Below are 19,481 nucleotides of genomic sequence, written 5' to 3' on the forward strand. Positions count from 1 at the left end.
GCCATCAGTCGCTCCACTCTTTGAGCACTCCTAGGCTAACCTGCCTTATTTGGACAATCCTTGGCTAGATGGCCAAACTTATTGCATCTGAAATACCTGGACTATGTAGCAATGCAATCTTTAATGATATGCGGCCCACCACATCGATAACACCTAACAACCTAAGCTCTACTCCCAGCTCCCTCAGTAGGCTACCTTATGGAAGAACCCCCTTGCTGTTAGGGCTTGTCATAAGGCTTCCTCCAAGAATTACCACTAGTCTTGGACCTAGTTGGCCCACCAATAGTCTTCGCTGGTTTGTCAATGCTTTTTAGCCGCTTTACAACCTTCTTTTTCTCTACCAAGGCTGGTAACTCCGTGATGGCCATAAGCATGCACCACCACGCTACTCAAATCATACCCCAAGCCTTCAACAAGCTTCCTACACTTCCAAGCCTTAGAGATGGATTGGGTGTAGAAGCGTGCCAAGTGCTCGAATCTCATGGCATACTCAATCATTGACAACCCAACCTGCTATAATCTCATAAACTTTGTCTCCCAAGCATGCCTAACACTCTGGGAAGTACTTCCCGAGGAATGACCTCTTGAAGCACACCCAGTCCACAACCACTCCACAATCAATTAGCATCTGACTAGTGCCTCCACCAATACTTTGTCTCACCTGCCAATATACACACTACATAGGTGAGCTTTCGCTCCTCTAAACAACCCAAAATTGAGAATATCTTCTCCAACTCGCAAATCCAATGGTCAGCCACCTCTAGATCTGCATCACCTTTGAATTGAGGAGGACTACACTTCCTGAATTGATCAGCTAGATCCCTGCTCTCCTAAGACCTAGTCGATCTTACTCACCAACTACAACTCTCTTAGTATCCATCCTAGCAAATTGTGCAGTCTGCTGCTACATCGCCATGGCCATCTTCTCCATGGCCTTGACTATTTGGTCATATTGTAACCATTCAACACAAAGAAAACGTTCATTTAGAATATCCACCACAGACGACCCAAACAACTACAACTCCCACAACTTGCAACATATATCAATTAAAGCTATTAAGAATATAGAAGATACATATCCTCACAAGAAACAACTTCACAACAAAAGCACATAAAGTCCACCCCCACAGAGTGTTCCTAAGGCTCGACGTGGCTCTGATACTATAAAAGTGTAATGACTCGCTAGATCCCACACTGTCTATAGTGTCCAGATACATGCATAAAATAAAAATGTCACTGCTAAATAATTATATATATAATGAGAATACACAAATAAAAAGTCTCATAATATATATACAATTGAAAGTATGACATAATATCCTATACAACAACTAGGTAGTTGACTGCTACCAATCACCTTAACAAAACATCAACTCTCCTACTAAGTCTCAAACAAAAAGAAGCTAACCCAATCCACCAGTGCACCTAATCTTGATCTGCTCTTATGCCAAGGTATGGTTATTGCAGCCCCAACCATAAAGGAAATAGCCAGGGTAAACTCACAACAATAAACATCATAAAACAACGTCAATATACAATAAACAATAATAGAATTCAACTTTTCGTCTTTCAACATCAACTAAAAATAAATACATTTTCAACACATTCAACATAATATACAACTTGAATGCAACCACATAAGTAACATCCATGCAACATCATATGCAACATCAACTAATGCATCGTCACACATATACAACTAGGAGATCTCCAACAACTAGGGTTGAGTAGTCTAGGTGGCATAAATCCTACAAAATCCAACTTTAAACCTATCTTAACCAGGTCAGGTATAGGACAACATTAGGAACTCCAAAGAGAATTAGGTATAGACAACAATAGTTGATTGCTCAGGTGTGCCACTTAGACTCGGAGGTCTAGTACTACTGTCAGGCATAAGGGTTTGGGTGTGAGACTACCATGGCCTTGGCTTGCATTACCAATCCACATATGAAGTTAGTCCACCCACTACCCTCCAAGTACTATGCACCATGCACCCTTCAATACCTAGTCAAAAGCTACATCTCTAACTAGATACCTTACTCAAATTGGTCATTCAACCATGACATGGACCAACTACTTCTATGCTGCCCGCACAGTACTAAGGGATTCAACTTTACAAAAAAAACAACTTTCAACTTATCACCTTAGTATTATGTATCTCAACATAGGACATATATCTCCACCATATGTCCCCAACTTTACAACTTTACAACAATAGACATTTTTATACAACTTTACAACAATAGACATCATAATATCAACTTGAATAAACAACTTGAGTAACTTAGTCATCATAATATCAAATTTAATGACTTCACAACTATAGACATCATTCATGCAACCTTACAACAATAATTATCTTAAAAACTTTAAAATAACTTAATACAACTTAACAACTTTATGACATAAACAACTTATATATCACAATGTCATCATAACACCATCAACAATAGGCAACACACAACTTAGCAAATTCTATACAACTATAAAAATCCTTTAACAACTTTAACAACATAGCAATTTACAACTTTAACTCAACTTTCATATAGATTTTCAACTTTATCAACTTGACAACTTAATCTACACTTTAACCTTCAAAAGTAAGGAGTGAAGATTCTCAAACAGAGTCAATTACGACCGTGACACACCAGTCACACCCATGATTCACTCTATCAACACTATTATGAAGACCAAGGAGATCACGACCATGAATCACCAGTCATGCCTGTGACTCACCCGAAAAATTGAAAACAACAAACAACCGAAAAACCCCTTCGATTTTTCATCAAATCTTACATTTCCAACAAATCCCAACACATGCAACCAGTTTTCCAACAATTTCCACAACTTAAATAAACTAAAACAACATAAAACACCAACATGTAATCAATGTTTCAACTTAAGAACCTCACATTTCCATTTCTCTAAAAACCCCATTTTTCTTCTTCTCAAGCAACAAAATCTATCAACCATACAATGAATTCTCAAACATCATGAATTTAAGGCTCTACTAGCCAAAAACAAGCTTCCCTAACCTCAAATTAAAGTGAAAAAACTCTGAGTTACATCAGAAAGAAAAGGAGGAAGAAGAAAGAGCTTCAACTCCGCAACCCTAGCTCCACCATGTCCGAGAAAAAAGAAACTTGTAGAGAAGAACAAGAATGTTCTAACCTTGGGAGCTTGGGACTTCCTTCAACCAGAAATGCTCAGCCTTTGAGGAAATGAAAATGGAAGAAGGATTAGAAAACTGAAAGTGAAGGTGAAGAAAGAAAAAAGGAGTTTGGGGCATCACATTAAGCATGCTTAACTTACAATAATTTAAAGATGAATGACTTTTTTAAGGTTTTCTAAAATGTGTATAAGTGAAAACAAAATACATTAAAGATTCTTTTGTTGATTTCTGGAAACAATATTGATCATAAAATCAATTTGATATCTAAAAAGTATAGATTTTAACTAATGAAAAATTATATGAGGTGTCGTAATACCAAATATCATAAAGTGTAGTTATTAAGACGTTAAATTTAAGAAATATTACATTTTACCTTTTATTTATTTTCATCTTTCAATATAACCATATGTTCTCTTCTAATTTTCTTTTTATTTTTTCTCTTCTCTTTTTGAACATTTCACACTCATTCTTTAAAGTAAGACTTAAATGAATTTTTGGTCATTTAAGTATGATAATTATGCAATTTTAGTCTCAAAATTTCAGTTAACAAATTATGCCCCTCAAAAATTATGATTATACAATTTTAAACTTTTTTAAATCTTTCATTGAAAATCTATTAGTTTTTGTTTATGTAACATTTATGAGAGCCACATCCTTTCAATAGGTGATAACATAAACACTTACATAATATGATAATTTGTCATGTGAAAAAAAAATGAAAAAAAAATGTCAAAATGTAGAATATGAAAAAAAATCTAAGAAAAAAGATGAAAATAACATGGAGTAAAAATGCAATTAATTGGTTTTAGTTAAGTGTAATAGTTGGATTTGTCAAAAAGAAAAATGTTTGTGTTGGAGAAAAATATACAAAGTCTAATTTCCATCTTCTACGATTTGACATTATTTTAGTTTTATTTTTTCAATGCACATCACCATGTCATGTCTTAACTATCTATTAGAGATATAATCTATTCGATTAAAAGTTATGAGTAAAATAATACAATTATCTTATATTAATATAAAATGTAATTAATCTTTTAAATATCTACCCATGTATTATTTTATTTTTACCAAAATAGAGGAAAAAACTATATTTTGACCAATAGTTATACATATTGGCGGGTTTTGACTGCAACTACTGAAATTTTATTTTTAAAATTTATCAGTGATGAGGGTACCACACATTCTTCAACTTCAACTTCCCGTGGTCAGAGTACCACACATCCAACTTCAAGCTAACCCTCTTTTGCCTTTTGTGTGTTTTGGTCATGCCACTCCAGTTACTAAGATATATATCTCTATCTCTCGAAGTTACTGTTACTCCCTTTTCCGTTTTTGCGTCGATTTTTGTCAAACGGGGCTGATTGATCACTCATTCTTTTTAAAAATTGAACTTTTGTTTCAGGGTTTTCAGTTTTGACCTTGATCAACTAATAAAATGAAGTTTGAATCCTTCTGTGTTACTTTCATGTGGTTGTCGTTTCTTTTTCTTTTTTTGGTTTTGTTATGCCATGTGAATATTGAATTGGAATAAATGCATAGTGTCGCGGCATTTGATTCATTTGGGGCATGATGTGCATGTGGTCACCGGTGCTCCTGATTTGTTTTCATCTCTGAAATACAGTCTTCCCGCTTATTCATTCGCAAAGTGAGTTTGTTTGTTTATTTAATTATTTTTATTTGATATTCTCTTTTTTATTTTTTAAGTCTATTTGTGATGTTATCCAAAAGGGGTAGTGTTCATAATCTAGTTAATAAATGATACGATTGTCATGGAAGAAATAATAGCTAACTGCATATATGATATGTATAACTTGTGGATTATAGCCTATCCTTGTAGCTTGTGAAAGGCAATACAGTTTTGGTGAAAAGGGGTAGCTTTAGTTTTGTGCAGTAAAACAATGTTGAACTTAGTCTAGGTGATTAAGGTTTGTTAGATATTCAGTGTGTTTGTACAAGAGTAGTAGAGTTGTATGTGATCATGATCCCGATTACCACAGCTATCATAATTGGGTCACAACAATGTGTTTGTAAGAATTTGTCACTACAAGGAAATTGCGTGACACACATCCTATAGTGACACAATATGTGTCATTAAAAACTATTTTTACCCACACAATAAATATAATATATATTGGTATATTGTTAAAAAATGTGGGTATAAGCTATAGTGACACACAAAATATGTTGTTAAATCTCATTCAAAATCAACACTAAAATTGTATGTAGCTATATGTCAAATGAATATATACCTACATATATTATACTTATAGTGACACTTTTTTGTATGTCACTATGTGTAATATTTATTGTAGTGTGTACTCTTTCTGCTTCACTTCTGCGTGTAAATGGGTACAATGCTTTAAAGGGTCTTCTTTTAAAGAACATGCTTATCCATTTGTATATGAAAAACAGGTAGTTTTGGACTGTAGTGTGGAGCTGTTCAGGCAGATCCTTGCAGCTTCAATTGGGGTTTTGTTTTTCGAATAGGATCCAGATCGTTAAGAATAATTCAGGTACCAGTTTTTGTTGAATACTTCTAACTTTTATTTATTTGATTTTTAGTTTAAAGAAAAACCTACCATGACATTTCCTCCTGTACCTATTTCTATATTATTTGCTTCTCAATGTTGTTTGTGTTCATGCCAATCTTATAGATTCAACAAAGAGACGCATTGGATTATTTTTCATGTTTTTTGTTGACGTGCTAGTTTTTTGTGCTGACCTTTAAGGTGTTTTGAATTCCCTTGAGTAGATTGTTATTTTGGAAGGAAAAATCGTATAAAATTTATATTCAGTTAAAAGTAAAACAACTAAACAGGGATAAGGATCATTTATATCAAAAAATTATTCTATGGTGGATATCATCAGAAACACGCTCCAAGTCTTTCACTAACCTTCATATCAGGAAGCACATTAATTAAAATAAAGAACAATGGATTTTATTTAAATAGTGAGTGGGATGAATTCAATACAAACATTTTACTTTCTTTTCACTCTCTAAATTCTTCAAGTTGAGCCTCTATAAAGACCTCTTTGGCAAATATAAGAGCACATTGTCTAAAAAAAGGAGATGTGATAGCATGAGATCCATCCTTTGACACCTACATTGATTTCCATTTTAGCTGCTGAACTTCGTGAGCAATCATTACCCCTAGGTTCTCCATTTTGTTTTAATCCTTATATTTTAAAATTAATTTCTTAGTTCTTATAACTATTTCGTATAAATTTTGACATCTCTAGTATAGTATTATTTTAAATGATTTTTTTGGTCTAATGACAATAATGATTAATGAGATTTGAATTTGAGACCTCCTACAAATTACCTAAATTCTCTACCTCAAAGTTGACTTTAATCAGTTTATTTTAAATGATTGTACCATATGAATCGAGTGTTTTAACATATTAATATTATTGATAGCAGAGACTTAAACTAACATAAAAACTAAGTTACTGGAAACAAAAATGTGTTCAAACATTCTGATATTTGATTACTCGGTATTAACATACAGGTAAAGATGTAGTTGATGGCGGGAGAAAAATCAATTAAGTATGGAGTGTATAGGATTTGTTTTCAAGCTATTGCCACATCTAAAGTCGGTATTGCCATATCTAAAGCCACTACTGTATCAACTTCGGCCTTATGAAATCAGAGTTGGAGAACTAGACAAAGGCATTAATAATCTGCAGGAAGTGAGAAACAAGTTGCAACATAGAGTTGACGAGGATGAAAGGATTGGGAGAGCTATTCGCGATGAAGTCATTACATGGTTAGAAAAGGTAGATGGGATCATTCGTGACTATGAGGATTTCTCCAAAGATGAATCTGAAGACCATCCACATGCCATGTGTTCCATTGATCACCTTCCTAGACCCGGGATAAGGTATCGTCTAAGCAGAAGAGTAATTGATCTTACAGGGAGGGTTAATGAACTACTGCAAACTGGTAATTGGTTTAGCTCGTATTTCTTTGATGATCTTGAGAGCATTGCCTCGAGAAATCAAACTATGTATGATATTATGGCTGCATTGAAAGACTCGAATGTTGGAGGGATTGGAGTTTATGGTTGGAGTGGCGTGGGCAAGACTAGTTTAATCAGAGAACTAGCTGAGAAAGTAAAAGGCAACATGTTTGACGTGGTGATTATGGTGAATGTAACAAGTCATCTCGACATACACAGAATTCAAGGGCAAATTGCTGACATGTTGGGGATGAAATTTGAAGAGGAATCTGAGAGTGGAAGAGCAGCTCGCTTGCGGGAGAGATTAAAGAACCCAAAGCAGAGAACCCTTATAGTCCTAGATAATATGCTGGTCAATTTGGACTTCAATGCGTTGGGAATTCCGTATGAGAACAATGACGGTAGCCACATGAATCACAAAATGAAAAACCCTTCGGCCCACCACAGTTCTGCAATGAAAACAGATGAATTTGATACTTCCACTTTCATGAAGATAGAGGAACCTCTTGCTAGATACAAAGGATGCAAAATTTTGATGATTTCTGACAATGAACAAGTTTTGTTAAGTCAGACAAACTGGAAAAGAATTCAAATTTTTCGTGTAAAAGCAATAATGGAAAATGATGCAAAGACGATGTTTAAGACCATTGCTGGACTACGTGGTGGACATTATATGTATGAAACCTTAGCAGCTCAAATTGCCATCAAGTGTAAAGGGCTTCCTGTGACAATTATAACAACTGCAAAGGCATTAAAATATAAGAGCCTTACGGTGTGGCATGATGCATATCTGGAGCTTGAAAGGCAAAACTTGACAATATCAGAGTTTTCTACAAAATTGAGTTACGATCTTCTAGAGAACGAGGAACTCAAGCAGACTTTCTTAATTTGTGCTTGCATGGGTCAGGATGCATTAATTACTGACTTGGTGAGATACTGCATTGGTTTGGGTTTACTTCAAGGAATTGACACTGTTCGGGAAGCTAGAAACAGAGTACATGAGTTGGTTGGAAAGTTGAAAGAGTTGAGTTTGTTGTCTGATAGTTTTTCAAGCAAATGTTTCACCATGCAAAATATTATCCGTGATGCGGCTTTGTCAATAGCATCTCAGAAGATGCCTGCATTTGCCCTAACAAAGGAAAAACTAGATGAATGGCCGGATAAGGACAAGCTTAAAAGGTACACTACTATTTCCTTACAGCATTGCGATGTGACTGACATCATAGAGGATTTTCCTAAAGGAATAAACTGTTTCAAATTTAGAATCTTCCATCTTGACAATAAAGATCCACGTCTGAGAATACCAGATTGGATATTTAATGGAATGAAAGAACTCCGGGTGTTGAAATTGACCGGCATTTATCTATCACCCTTACCTTCATCAATTAAATGCTTAACTAAACTCAGAATGCTTTGTTTGGAGCGATGCAAGCTAGGAGAGAATATATCTATCCTAGGAGAGTTGAAGGAATTACGGGTTCTTAGTTTATCAGGATCTGACATTGAATGTTTGCCTGATCAATTGAGGCAGTTAGCTAAGCTACAAATTTTTGACATAACTAATTGTTTTAAACTTAAAGAGATTCCTGCTGATGTATTATCAAGTTTGACTTGTTTGGAAGGGTTGTATGTGGGAAATAGCCCGATTCAATGGAATGATGAAGGACGACAAGGAAACCAAAGTGGAAATGCTAGTCTTTCTGAATTGTGGAAATTGAGTCAGTTAACGGCACTAGACATACAGATCCCAAAAGTTACTCATTTGCCTAAGAAGTTGTTCTTTGACAAGTTGGATAGATACAAGATTGTCATTAGAGATTTCAATGCATATTGGCCAGTGTGGGATTTCAAGATGCCAGAGACGTGTGACGCATTAAGATATTTGGCACTTCAACTAGAAAAAGGCTTTAACATTCATTATCAAAAGGACATCAAAATATTGTTCGAAAGAGTTGAGAATTTGTTGTTGGGACAGCTAAATGATGTTGAAGATATTTTCTATGAATTGAATCGTGAAGGATTTCCTTATTTAAAATATTTGTCCATTGTAAGGAACTCGAAAGTTAAGTCCATCATCAACTCAAAGAACAAAAAACATCTTGTGAAAGCATTTCCCAAATTAGAGTCATTGTTTCTCTATGAAGTCAACAACATGGAGCATATATGCCACAGTCAACTTATAAATGATTCACTCTCGAAATTGAAAATCATCAAGCTTAAGATGTGTGCTCAATTAAAGGATGTATTTTTCTCTTCTATGATTAAGCATGTTTCTGCCCTTGAAACAATTGAAGTTTCTGAGTGTAACTCTTTGAAGGTGATTGTTACCATGGAAAGGCAAGACATTAAAGACCAAATTACGTTTCCTGAACTACGCTCTTTGAAGCTACAATCTTTGTCTGAATTTATTGGATTCTACAACCTTGGTGAATCAACAGGAGAACAAGTGCAGAATAGGGAACCCAGTGAACTCTTTCATGAAAAGGTGTGCTAAAAATTATCATGTCGATTTGGTTTACCTTTTATATTTTGAACTTTCATATATTTGATACTACTTGTTAAAATCAAGAAGGTAGAGTAACTTCAAATTTTTTTTGTTAGTTGGCTATATATTAGTCTCTATCTAACCATTTTTTTTCCTGTATGGTATATTAACCTGAAAAAAATCAAATCAATTTCTTTAGCTTTGAATTGAATCAACACACTAGTTATATGTGTTTGTCATTGCAGGTTGTAATTTCCAAATTAGAGAGAATGGAGCTGTCCTCAATCAAAATCCAAAAAATATGGAGTGACCAACCCCCATCAAGACCTTACTTTCAAAATTTGATGCACTTGGACGTGAATGATTGTGGGAATATGACATACCTACTATCCCTTTCAATGTCCAAAAATCTGATGAATCTTCAAAGCCTTTCCGTAAGTGAATGTGGAATGATGGAGAGAATATTTATTGAAAGGGAAGTTAGTAAAATTGAAACTGAGGTATGTTGCTTGGATTATATAATACATCTTCTAATTCTTCATTTTGGTATGTAACTGATGCCCACATTTCTTATATAATACACCATTTGTTTTTGGTGTACATTAACTGTTGTAAATATCATAGATATTTAGACATCTAAAATATCTTTAAATATCTTGAGATATTTGTTTCCCCATTTCTTTATTATTGTCATTTCCTTTTTTAGGCATAGTCATTTATTCTATAAAAAAGGAGATTAGGGAATGTACAACACACAGTTAATATACAATTTCCTTCTGTTCAACTTAGTATTAGAGCTCTCGATCTTAGAGCTTGGGAGATAAGACTAACAAAGTATATAAGTGGGTGTAACCCTCACTTTACAAGCCGGTTTTGTAAAGTTGAGTTATACCTATAATCCACTTTTTAAAGATGGTATCAAAGCATCATAAATTAGCTAAAAAGAGCCACTGCCATTTATACATGCACCAAATCCAATAGTGTTTGGCATAAGTAGGTGTATTGGAAAAACTCAAGTCTTACCTATTTTAGATCATTAAATAAGGTTACATACCATTCATTTATGCACCAAGCCTAATAGTGCTGGGCGTGAGAGAGTATATTGGGAAAAATCCAAGTCCCATATTGACTAAAGATAAAACCAACAAAGAGTATATAAGTAGAGGGAAACCCTTACTTTACAAGTCGGTTTTGTAGGTTGTGTTAGAACTAAACCTACATTCTAAGAGTAGCAAAGTTTTAAGATAAGATTTTGTACAAACTATCCTAAGAAGCAACTCTGCTAAAATTTAAGCAACCCATAAAATGGGCCAGTGCTGATTTGGCAGTGATGTGGCACAGGGAGTTGCTTATAAGCAACCCCCATTGCAGATGCTCTTATGAAGCTTGGATACTTAGGATATGATATGTTTTGAATACGTTAACAAAAAATTATTGAAAATTTTATATTGATGAGATAAGTTTTTTACATTGGGTAACTGATAGATATTTTGTATAATGTAGCTATTAATTTTTATTTATTTATTTGGATAATTAAAAAATTAAGAATTGTTGATGTGAATGTAAATTAAAATGGTGAAGACAAAGTAAGAAAGTAAAGTGTTGAACCTATCTATGACACATCAATCAAAATGTTGATATGACAAAAAAAAAAGTTAGCTTAGATGTCATCATATTTTTGCACTTTAAAATTTATAAATCGTTGAATGGATAAATAGATTTCATAACAGTATATGGCCTTTGAAAGCATACCATGGTCATAGGGTTCACAATATTGTTATTCATAAATTCCTTTGACTTCAAAATTAAATATAGTTTTATAATGAAAGTTATATATTTTTTTTCTCTCTCTCTCTTTTTTTTGATTTGCTATGATTTTCTCTAATATAGTTGTTAATTTAATTATGAAAATGGTGAACAAAGCAGGAAAGCATCTTTCCGAAGTTGAAGATTATCAACTTGAGAAGCATGAAGAAATTGACAGAGATATGGCATAAAAAATTTCCTTCATATTCCTTTGGAGAATTGGATGCATTGATCATTGAGGGGTGTAATAAACTTCAAAATGTTTTTCCTTCTTACATGGTTGGAAGATTTCAGAGTCTATGTAACTTGAAGGTTACTAATTGCAAGTCAATGAAAGAGATATTTGACCTCAAAGGTTGTGAAAAACGTGATCCTGAGGATAAGACCAACTTGCAAAATGTTCATGTAGAAGCACTGCCAAAATTGGAGCATGTATGGAACGAAGACCCAAAAGGGATTCTTAACTTCAAAAATTTGAGAAAGATATGGGTACAAGAATGTCTCAACTTAGATCATATATTTCCATTTTCTATAGCCACGGGTCTTAAAAAACTCGAATACCTTGAGGTCTGGAATTGTGGTCAGTTGAAGGAAATTGTTTCCAGGGGAGAAACAAATAATGTGAGTATTATTTCATTTGAATTTCCTAAACTAACCACAGCCAGATTTTTGAAACTACCAAACCTTGAGAGGTTCTATGAGGGGACACATAAGTTACATTGTTCAACACTGAATAACTTGTCTGTGGAACTTTGTCGTAAGCTCAGACTTTTCAGAGGAGAAAATGAAAATCGAGAAATAAAACCAGTCTTCTTAACCGAAGAGGTATTATAATCATCCTTCTAGCTCCCATGCATTCTTTCTAATTTATAGAGATAGAATGGAAACTACAATAGGAGAAAATAAGACAAATTTCTCAAGTACATGGAAGATGTATTTTCAATTTTTACTTTACATTAACTTGCCTTTCTTAATTTCATCTGTCATTAGGTATTCTACACCTTGAAGTCCATGCAAATAGAGTCTCACAATGCAAATAGATTAATGACATATATGGAGAACTACCCAATGCACAAATTAGAAGAGTTTCAATTATCTAGACTAGTGGATACAAAGATTCTATATTTTTTCCTCCACAGAAATCCTAATCTGAAAAGCCTATTGTTGAGTAATTGTTTCTTTGAGCAGTTAGTGCCTCCAAGAAGCCATGATGAAGAAAAGTCAGGGATCGTTCCAAAGCTCAAAAGCTTGAAGCTAATGAACTTACCTTCACTTAAGATGATAGGCTTTGAAGAAGACACAATACTGTTTCAAAGGTTAGAGTGCTTGATTTTAAAGGAATGTCCATGTCTGAACACCATTGCGCCTTCCTCAGTATCTTTCACTTGCTTGACAAATATGGAAGTGATTAATTGTAAAGAACTAAGTTATTTAATGACACCATCAACAGCAAAAAGCTTGTTTCAACTCACAACCATGAAGGTAATTCAATGTGAATCGATGGAGACCATTGTGTCAGAGCAAGAAAATGAAGAATTAGAACATATTATTTTCAGACAATTGAAGGAAATAGAGCTAGTATCTTTGCATAAACTTGAAAGTTTCTGTAGCTCCAATTGTTGTGCCATTGAGTTTCCTTCCTTGGAAAAAGTTGTTGCAAGTGCATGTTGCAAGATGGAAATGTTCACGTTCTCTGAACAAGTCAACAAGACACCAAATTTACGACAAATATGTGTTACACATGGAGAGGAGGAAAAAAGATTATATTGGGAAGGTGATTTAAATGCTACCATACGACATGTATACAAGATTCGGGTACATATCTATTATTGATGAATTACTATTTTTCTTAAAGTATATTTTTATATGATCTGTTGAAAGCACCGAGTGAGAAATCAATAAATAAGTTTTGTTAATAAAAAATATGGTAAAAATGAATTAAAAATTACAGTCAAGTGCAAATTAGTAATACCTTGGCTTAAATAATTTTTTCCCTTCAAATTTGGGCCAAATTTACTTTTTGTCTCTTGGTAATTTGGAAAGATTTTTATTTTTAATCCCTTTTTTGTGATCTTTTTAGTACTGATAAAGATCAAAAGTGGACTATTTCTAAATTAGAAATGTAGTCCGTGTAATTTTTTATTTTTGTTATACTTTTAATGATGTAACATTATTGACATGACACTTTTTATGATGTTATCATTTGCTGAAATGATACTTACTGACATTAGTAAATGTTAGTCAAATTAAAAATTTCCATTACAAGGACCAATGGTGAAAAAACAAATCATATTTCAGGAACATTTTGAATTTTCTTTTATAAAATCTAAAATAAAAAATGAGTAATTTATAATCATCAAAGTATATAGAAGATAATAAGGGAAAAGGAATGACAATTAATTGATTGACTGGAATATGATATATCTGACGGTGAATTATTCGTGATATTTGCAGAAATGTTTTGAAGGCATGGAGGATATGAGTCTTTCCAAACATCCTGAGCTCCGACAAGTTTGGCAAGGTGGAGTTGATCCGCAAAATATTCATAGTTGGTTTTATAGTTTGAAGATTTTGAAGTTGGAGAACAGTGATATTCAACCATGTGTAATTCCATCTAATATTCTTCTTTATTTGGAGAGCTTAAAAGAACTGGAAGTACGAGATTGCTCCAATGTAAAGGTTATTTTTGGCATGAATGACACAGAGGTTGGAGGAACAACATCCCAACTGCAGAAATTGACTTTACAAGGGCTATCGATGCTTATGCATGTGTGGGAGAGTAATGGTAAAGGAGCTCAAAGCTTTCAAAATCTTCAAGTAGTGTCTGTTAGTGACTGTGAAAACCTTAAAACTGTGTTTCCTGTGGCTGTGGCCAAAAATCTTAAGAAGATTGACAAACTTGAAATAGAATATTGTGATGGGTTGCTAGAAATTGTGGGGAAGGAAGAAGATGCAGCAGCGGATGTAACACAAAAGTTTGTGTTCCCTTGTTTAGCTACACTGATTCTTTTTGACCTACCAGAGCTCATTTACTTTTACCCTGAAGCATTCACCCTGAAATGTCCTGTGTTATATAAATTATTAGTGTTTGATTGCCCAAAGTTGAAGCTATTTAAAAGTGCTGACATACAACGCCATTCCTTGGCCCTAAAGGTAAGTAACAAATCCTCTAATTTACAGAAGCTTTCTTATTTAACTTCTTTAAAAGTTGATTTTATTTTATACATAAAATAATTTTAACTTATGAAAGAAAATTAATTCATTTTGTCTTTTCTATTTTTTTCTCCTATAAATACTTATTTAGAAGTTTATGCGAATCAGCAACATGTAATTTAGACAAAAAAAGAAAATTAAGTTTCTTCTTCTAATACGTAGTTCTTTATTTTTTAATTGTTTTGCTTTGACTAGAATATTGTCAACCTTGAGGAACTGTCACTTGACTGGGAACACACATTGGTGTTAAGTTCAATGCTTATGGCCAACCTCGAACATTTAAATTATATTGACCTGTTCTTCGATGTTGATGAGAATGACAGTGAGAAGCCCATTTTGCCCATTCAATTAATCCAGAAGGCACCCAATTTAAAAGAAATGAGTATACAATCTTGCAGTTGTCTTGATGTTTTTCGCATCCCCGAACATGGCATGCTTACACACTTGAAAATACTGAGACTGAGACGTGTATGGGACCTCAAGTCCATCGGGTCAGAGGATTTACCATGTTTAAACATGATTTGTGAGAAGCTCCACAAATTCAATGTTTTTGACTGTCCTCATTTGACAACTTTAGTGGATTCTACTTCTTCTGTAGTGTCATTTTCCCATCTGAAAGAACTGAACATATCCCACTGTCATGGATTGAAGTATTTATTCACATCCTCAGCAGCAAAAAAGTTAGTACACCTTGAGCATATCAAAGTCTGGAGTTGCGAATCAATAGAAAAAATAGTGGCAAAAGAGCCAAATGAAACAACTGGGGAAATCAAACTAGAGCGGTTATACAGCATAGATCTAAACTTTTTATCAAGCTTGGAATGCTTTTATTCAGGCAATGAAACTCTGCAGTTACCCTCTTTGATACAAGTGGACATATGGAATTGCCCCAAGATGGAATTTTTCTGTGCAGGATTGATCAAGTCAAATGATCAATTGGTCTTCTATGATGATCTTAACAACTCAGTAAAAAAGAAGTTTCTACTACAGGTAAACACTTCTGAATCAAATAATTATGATTTCAACTTTTGTGTAAATTTAATTTCATAAACCAGCCTTATCCAAACATATCTCTCTTTTGAGTTTTGATCCATTGTGGCATTACTACAACATATTTGCATCTTATAAATTTCCTTACTGTTGTGATTTCAATATTTCAATAATTTGTTAGTAGCTTGTTATTATATTAATAACTTCTATCATTGTTTAATTGAATACATTTTTTTATGTTATCTCAATGGAAATATTAGTGGTTTACTTTGAATAAATAAATACTGAACCATAGAGCCACTTGCATATGTTATTTGCTTTTGTTTATTTTTTAGTGTTTTTGTTAAGAAAAACCAGAACAGAGAAGTTGAAACAGAAAAAAACTGGAACAGAGAAGTTGAGTTTCTGGTTTTTTTTTTTTGTTTCAATGAAAGGAAGAAAAGTGGTTACACAATTTCATTATTCATTTCCACACTCTCCGTAGAGTTGCATTACATCAAATATATGACAAGAGAGATTTCTGATATGCATATCATATGCTACAGTAAATCTCCACAAAATAAAGATAAACACTCCTTTTTACCTAAACATTTGTCCAAGCAACAAACAAATCTCTTGAAATATGGATTTCCACTTAATTATACCTAACCACACCAAATGCAACTAAGATACAAACAGACATAAATATTTAATATTTTCTTAAAGTATCTAGAAAAATCTTAACTTCTAACACTCCTCCTTGAGATTTTTCTTACATACTCCAAGCTTAGATCTTAGCATTTCAAACTTGCTCTTTGAGAGAGCTTTGGTCATAGTCTGCAATTTGATTCTCAGAGCTGCAATGCTTCAAGCTGACTTCCTTTGATTTTTCTGCTTCTCTGATGGCATGATATTTCACTTTGATGTGTTTGGTTCTACCATACTGGACAGGATTTTTTGCAATTGCAATGGCTGATTTATTATCAACCCATATGATAGTAGCCTCATTTTGATGTTGTTTCACATCACACAAAATTTTTCTAAGCCAAATAGCATGATTTGCAGCTGCTGCAGCTGAAATATACTCAGCTTCAGCAGAGGATTGAGCCACTACTTCTTGTTTCTTTGAATTCCATGTGAAGACACCACTCCCAAATGAGAAAACATAGCCAGAGGTGCTCTTGGAATCATCTATGCTACCTGCCCAGTCACTATCAGCATATCCTTGAAGCTCTCCACTCTCATTTTGTAGAAACCACAAACCATAATCAGTTGTACCCTTTAAATACCTCAAAACTCGTTTTGCTGCACCATAATGAGCTTGACTAGGGGAATGCATAAACCTGGACAGCAAACTAGCAGCAAACATTATGTCAGGTCTGGTGGCTGAGAGATACAACAAACTTCCAATTAAGCTTCTATATAAAGAAGCATCAACTTTAGCAATAGCATCATTAAGTGATAGCTTTTCATTTATAACAAGTGGAGTGTCCACTGGTTTACATTTCTCCATATGAAACTTTTTCAATATCTCCAAGACATATTTTCTTTGGGAAATGAAGATTCCTGCATCACATTGGTATATCTCCATTCCAAGAAAATAATTCATTTGTCCCAAATCTGACATTTCAAATTCATTCTCCATATCATGCTTGAATTGTCTAAGGGAATCAAAATCACTCCCTATGACCAGCATATCATCAACATATAATGATATAATGAGCTTCACTTCATTCTGGGACCTTTTTACATACAGAGTAGCTTCATTTTCACTTCTTTCAAAGCCTTTTTGCAAAAGGTAATTATCAATTCTGGTATACCAAGCCCTTGGTGCCTGTTTCAACCCATAAAGAGCTTTATGGAGTTTGTAGACTTTATTTTCACTTCCCTTAACTTGAAAACCTTCAGGTTGATCAACATAGATGTCTTCTTCAAGAAAACCATTTAAAAAGGCTGACTTCACATCAAAATGATAGATCTTCCAACCAAATTTTGCTGCCAATGCCACTAGCATTCTGATTGTATCATGTCTTGCCACAGGAGCAAATGTATCTAAGAAATCAACTCCATACTGTTGATGATAGCCTTTAACAACCAATCTAGCCTTAAGTTTGTTTACAGAACCATCATAATTAAGTTTGGTTCTATAAACCCACTTAAGACCAATTACCTTTTGATTAATTGGCCTGTCCACAAGCTGCCAGGTATTATTTTTCTCGATCATATTCATCTCCTCCTGCATAGCAACTCTCCAACCTTCAAGTTCAGCAGCTTCAGCATATTCTTTTGGTTCCAGTGCAGCAACATTACACCTTTCGTAAATTTCAGCTAGATCTCTTGTGCCTCTAACTGGAAAATCATCATCATCCAAATTTTGTTCTTCACTTTCTGAATTTTGTTCTTGGAGATTGTCAACTTCAAGTTGCCTTTTGTTTGAGGCTTCTGCTTTGGATTTCTCCCAATTCCATCTAGATAGCTCATCAAACTTGACATTTCTGCTGACAAGAATCTTCTTTGTTGCTGGATTATAAATTCTATAACCTTTAGAGTAACTGCTGTACCCCAAGAAAATACCAACTTCAGATTTCTGATCCAATTTATCTCTTTTCACTTCTGGAACAAGAGCATAACACACACAGCCAAAAACTTTGAGATGCTCTACTGAAGGCGTTCTTCCATGCCATGCCTCAAATGGTGTGTTACCCTTCAAGGCTTTAGTGGGCAACAAATTCAGTAAGTATACTGAAGTATTAACAGCCTCAGCCCAAAAAGTTTTAGGAAGGCCCTTTTCAAAGAGCAAACACCTTGCCATTTCCATAACTGTTCTGTTCTTCCTTTCACTCACTCCATTTTGTTGAGGAGTGTAAGGAACAGTTAATTGATGCTGAATTCCAACCTGCTCACAGAATTTTTTGAACTCTCCTGCTGTGTATTCAGTTCCATTATCGGATCTTAGTCTTTTAACTTGAAGTCCAGTCTCATTTTCAACCATAAACTTGAACTTCAGAAAATTGGCAAATACATCTGACTTTTTCTTTAAGAAAAACACCCAACTCATTCTTGTATAGTCATCTATAAATAGCAGAAAGTATTTGCTGCCATTTAAAGATGTTGTGCTCATTGGACCACACACATCAGTATGTACAAGTTGTAATTTTTCAGTGGCTCTCCAGCTAGCTTCTTTTGGAAATGGTAGTTTCCTTTGCTTTCCATATTGGCATACATCACACAAATTAGCATTATCTTGGATTGCAGGCAGATTTTTAACTAAGTCATTTGAACTCATACGCTTTAAAGTAGAGTAGCTAAAATGTCCAAGTCTTTTATGCCATAAGAAAGAATCATTTACTGCACTTGGAAAAGCATGCATGGCTGTTTGTTTCCATTCTATTGGAAAACTTTTATCTCTCATTCTAATAGTCATTAATTCACATCCAGAAGGATCAATTATTTTGCACTTCATATCTTCAAAATGCAAAACATAATTCTTTTCAAGCATTTGCCCCACACTTAAAAGGTTTAGATTTATCTCCGGTACAAACAAAACATCATAAATATACTTGGTACCTGAGGGAGTTTCAACAGCAACAACCCCTTTGCCTTTTTTCCCACCAAATGGCTTTTTACCAAAGCTATTGCTGCCTTGATCTTTGCCTTTGGTGTTAGCTGCAAAAGCACCTTCAACATTTTCTTCCATTCTTAAAGACCTTCTCTGTTCAGTAGCTTGCAGAGCATTCACAAGTTCTGCAAGTGATATTTGAGAAAAATCCTTGTTTTCTTCAAGAGATGAGATTTTTGATTCAAACCTCTCAGGAAGACAAACCAAGACTTTCTCCACAACTCTTTGATCACTAAGTTCTTCACCTAGCAATCT

General features: G+C 34.1%; 1 protein-coding gene across 5 annotated transcripts in view; it reads left to right on the plus strand.

Moving 5' to 3' along the window:
* The window catches only part of LOC109805308 (uncharacterized), a 49,471-nt gene that overhangs the window by 3,296 nt on the left and 26,694 nt on the right, over positions 1-19,481 (plus strand). For 2 of the 5 annotated variants that reach the window (XM_083070251.1, XM_029271878.2), the window contains exons 3-10: positions 4,715-4,820; positions 5,588-5,688; positions 6,685-9,619; positions 9,865-10,119; positions 11,543-12,250; positions 12,416-13,240; positions 13,880-14,578; positions 14,834-15,628. In XM_083070251.1, the coding sequence (XP_082926377.1) occupies positions 6,725-9,619; positions 9,865-10,119; positions 11,543-12,250; positions 12,416-13,240; positions 13,880-14,578; positions 14,834-15,628 (6,177 nt within the window). In that variant the 5' untranslated portion in view covers positions 4,715-4,820; positions 5,588-5,688; positions 6,685-6,724. The remainder of the gene's footprint in view (positions 1-4,714; positions 4,821-5,587; positions 5,689-6,684; positions 9,620-9,864; positions 10,120-11,542; positions 12,251-12,415; positions 13,241-13,879; positions 14,579-14,833; positions 15,629-19,481) is intronic. The other 3 variants (XM_083070253.1, XM_083070252.1, XM_029271875.2) reach the window with 3 other exon arrangements.

Source organism: Cajanus cajan, chromosome 3 (assembly GCF_000230855.2).
Source record: "Cajanus cajan strain Asha chromosome 3, NIPB_CcT2T_4, whole genome shotgun sequence".
Lineage (NCBI taxonomy): Eukaryota > Viridiplantae > Streptophyta > Magnoliopsida > Fabales > Fabaceae > Cajanus > Cajanus cajan.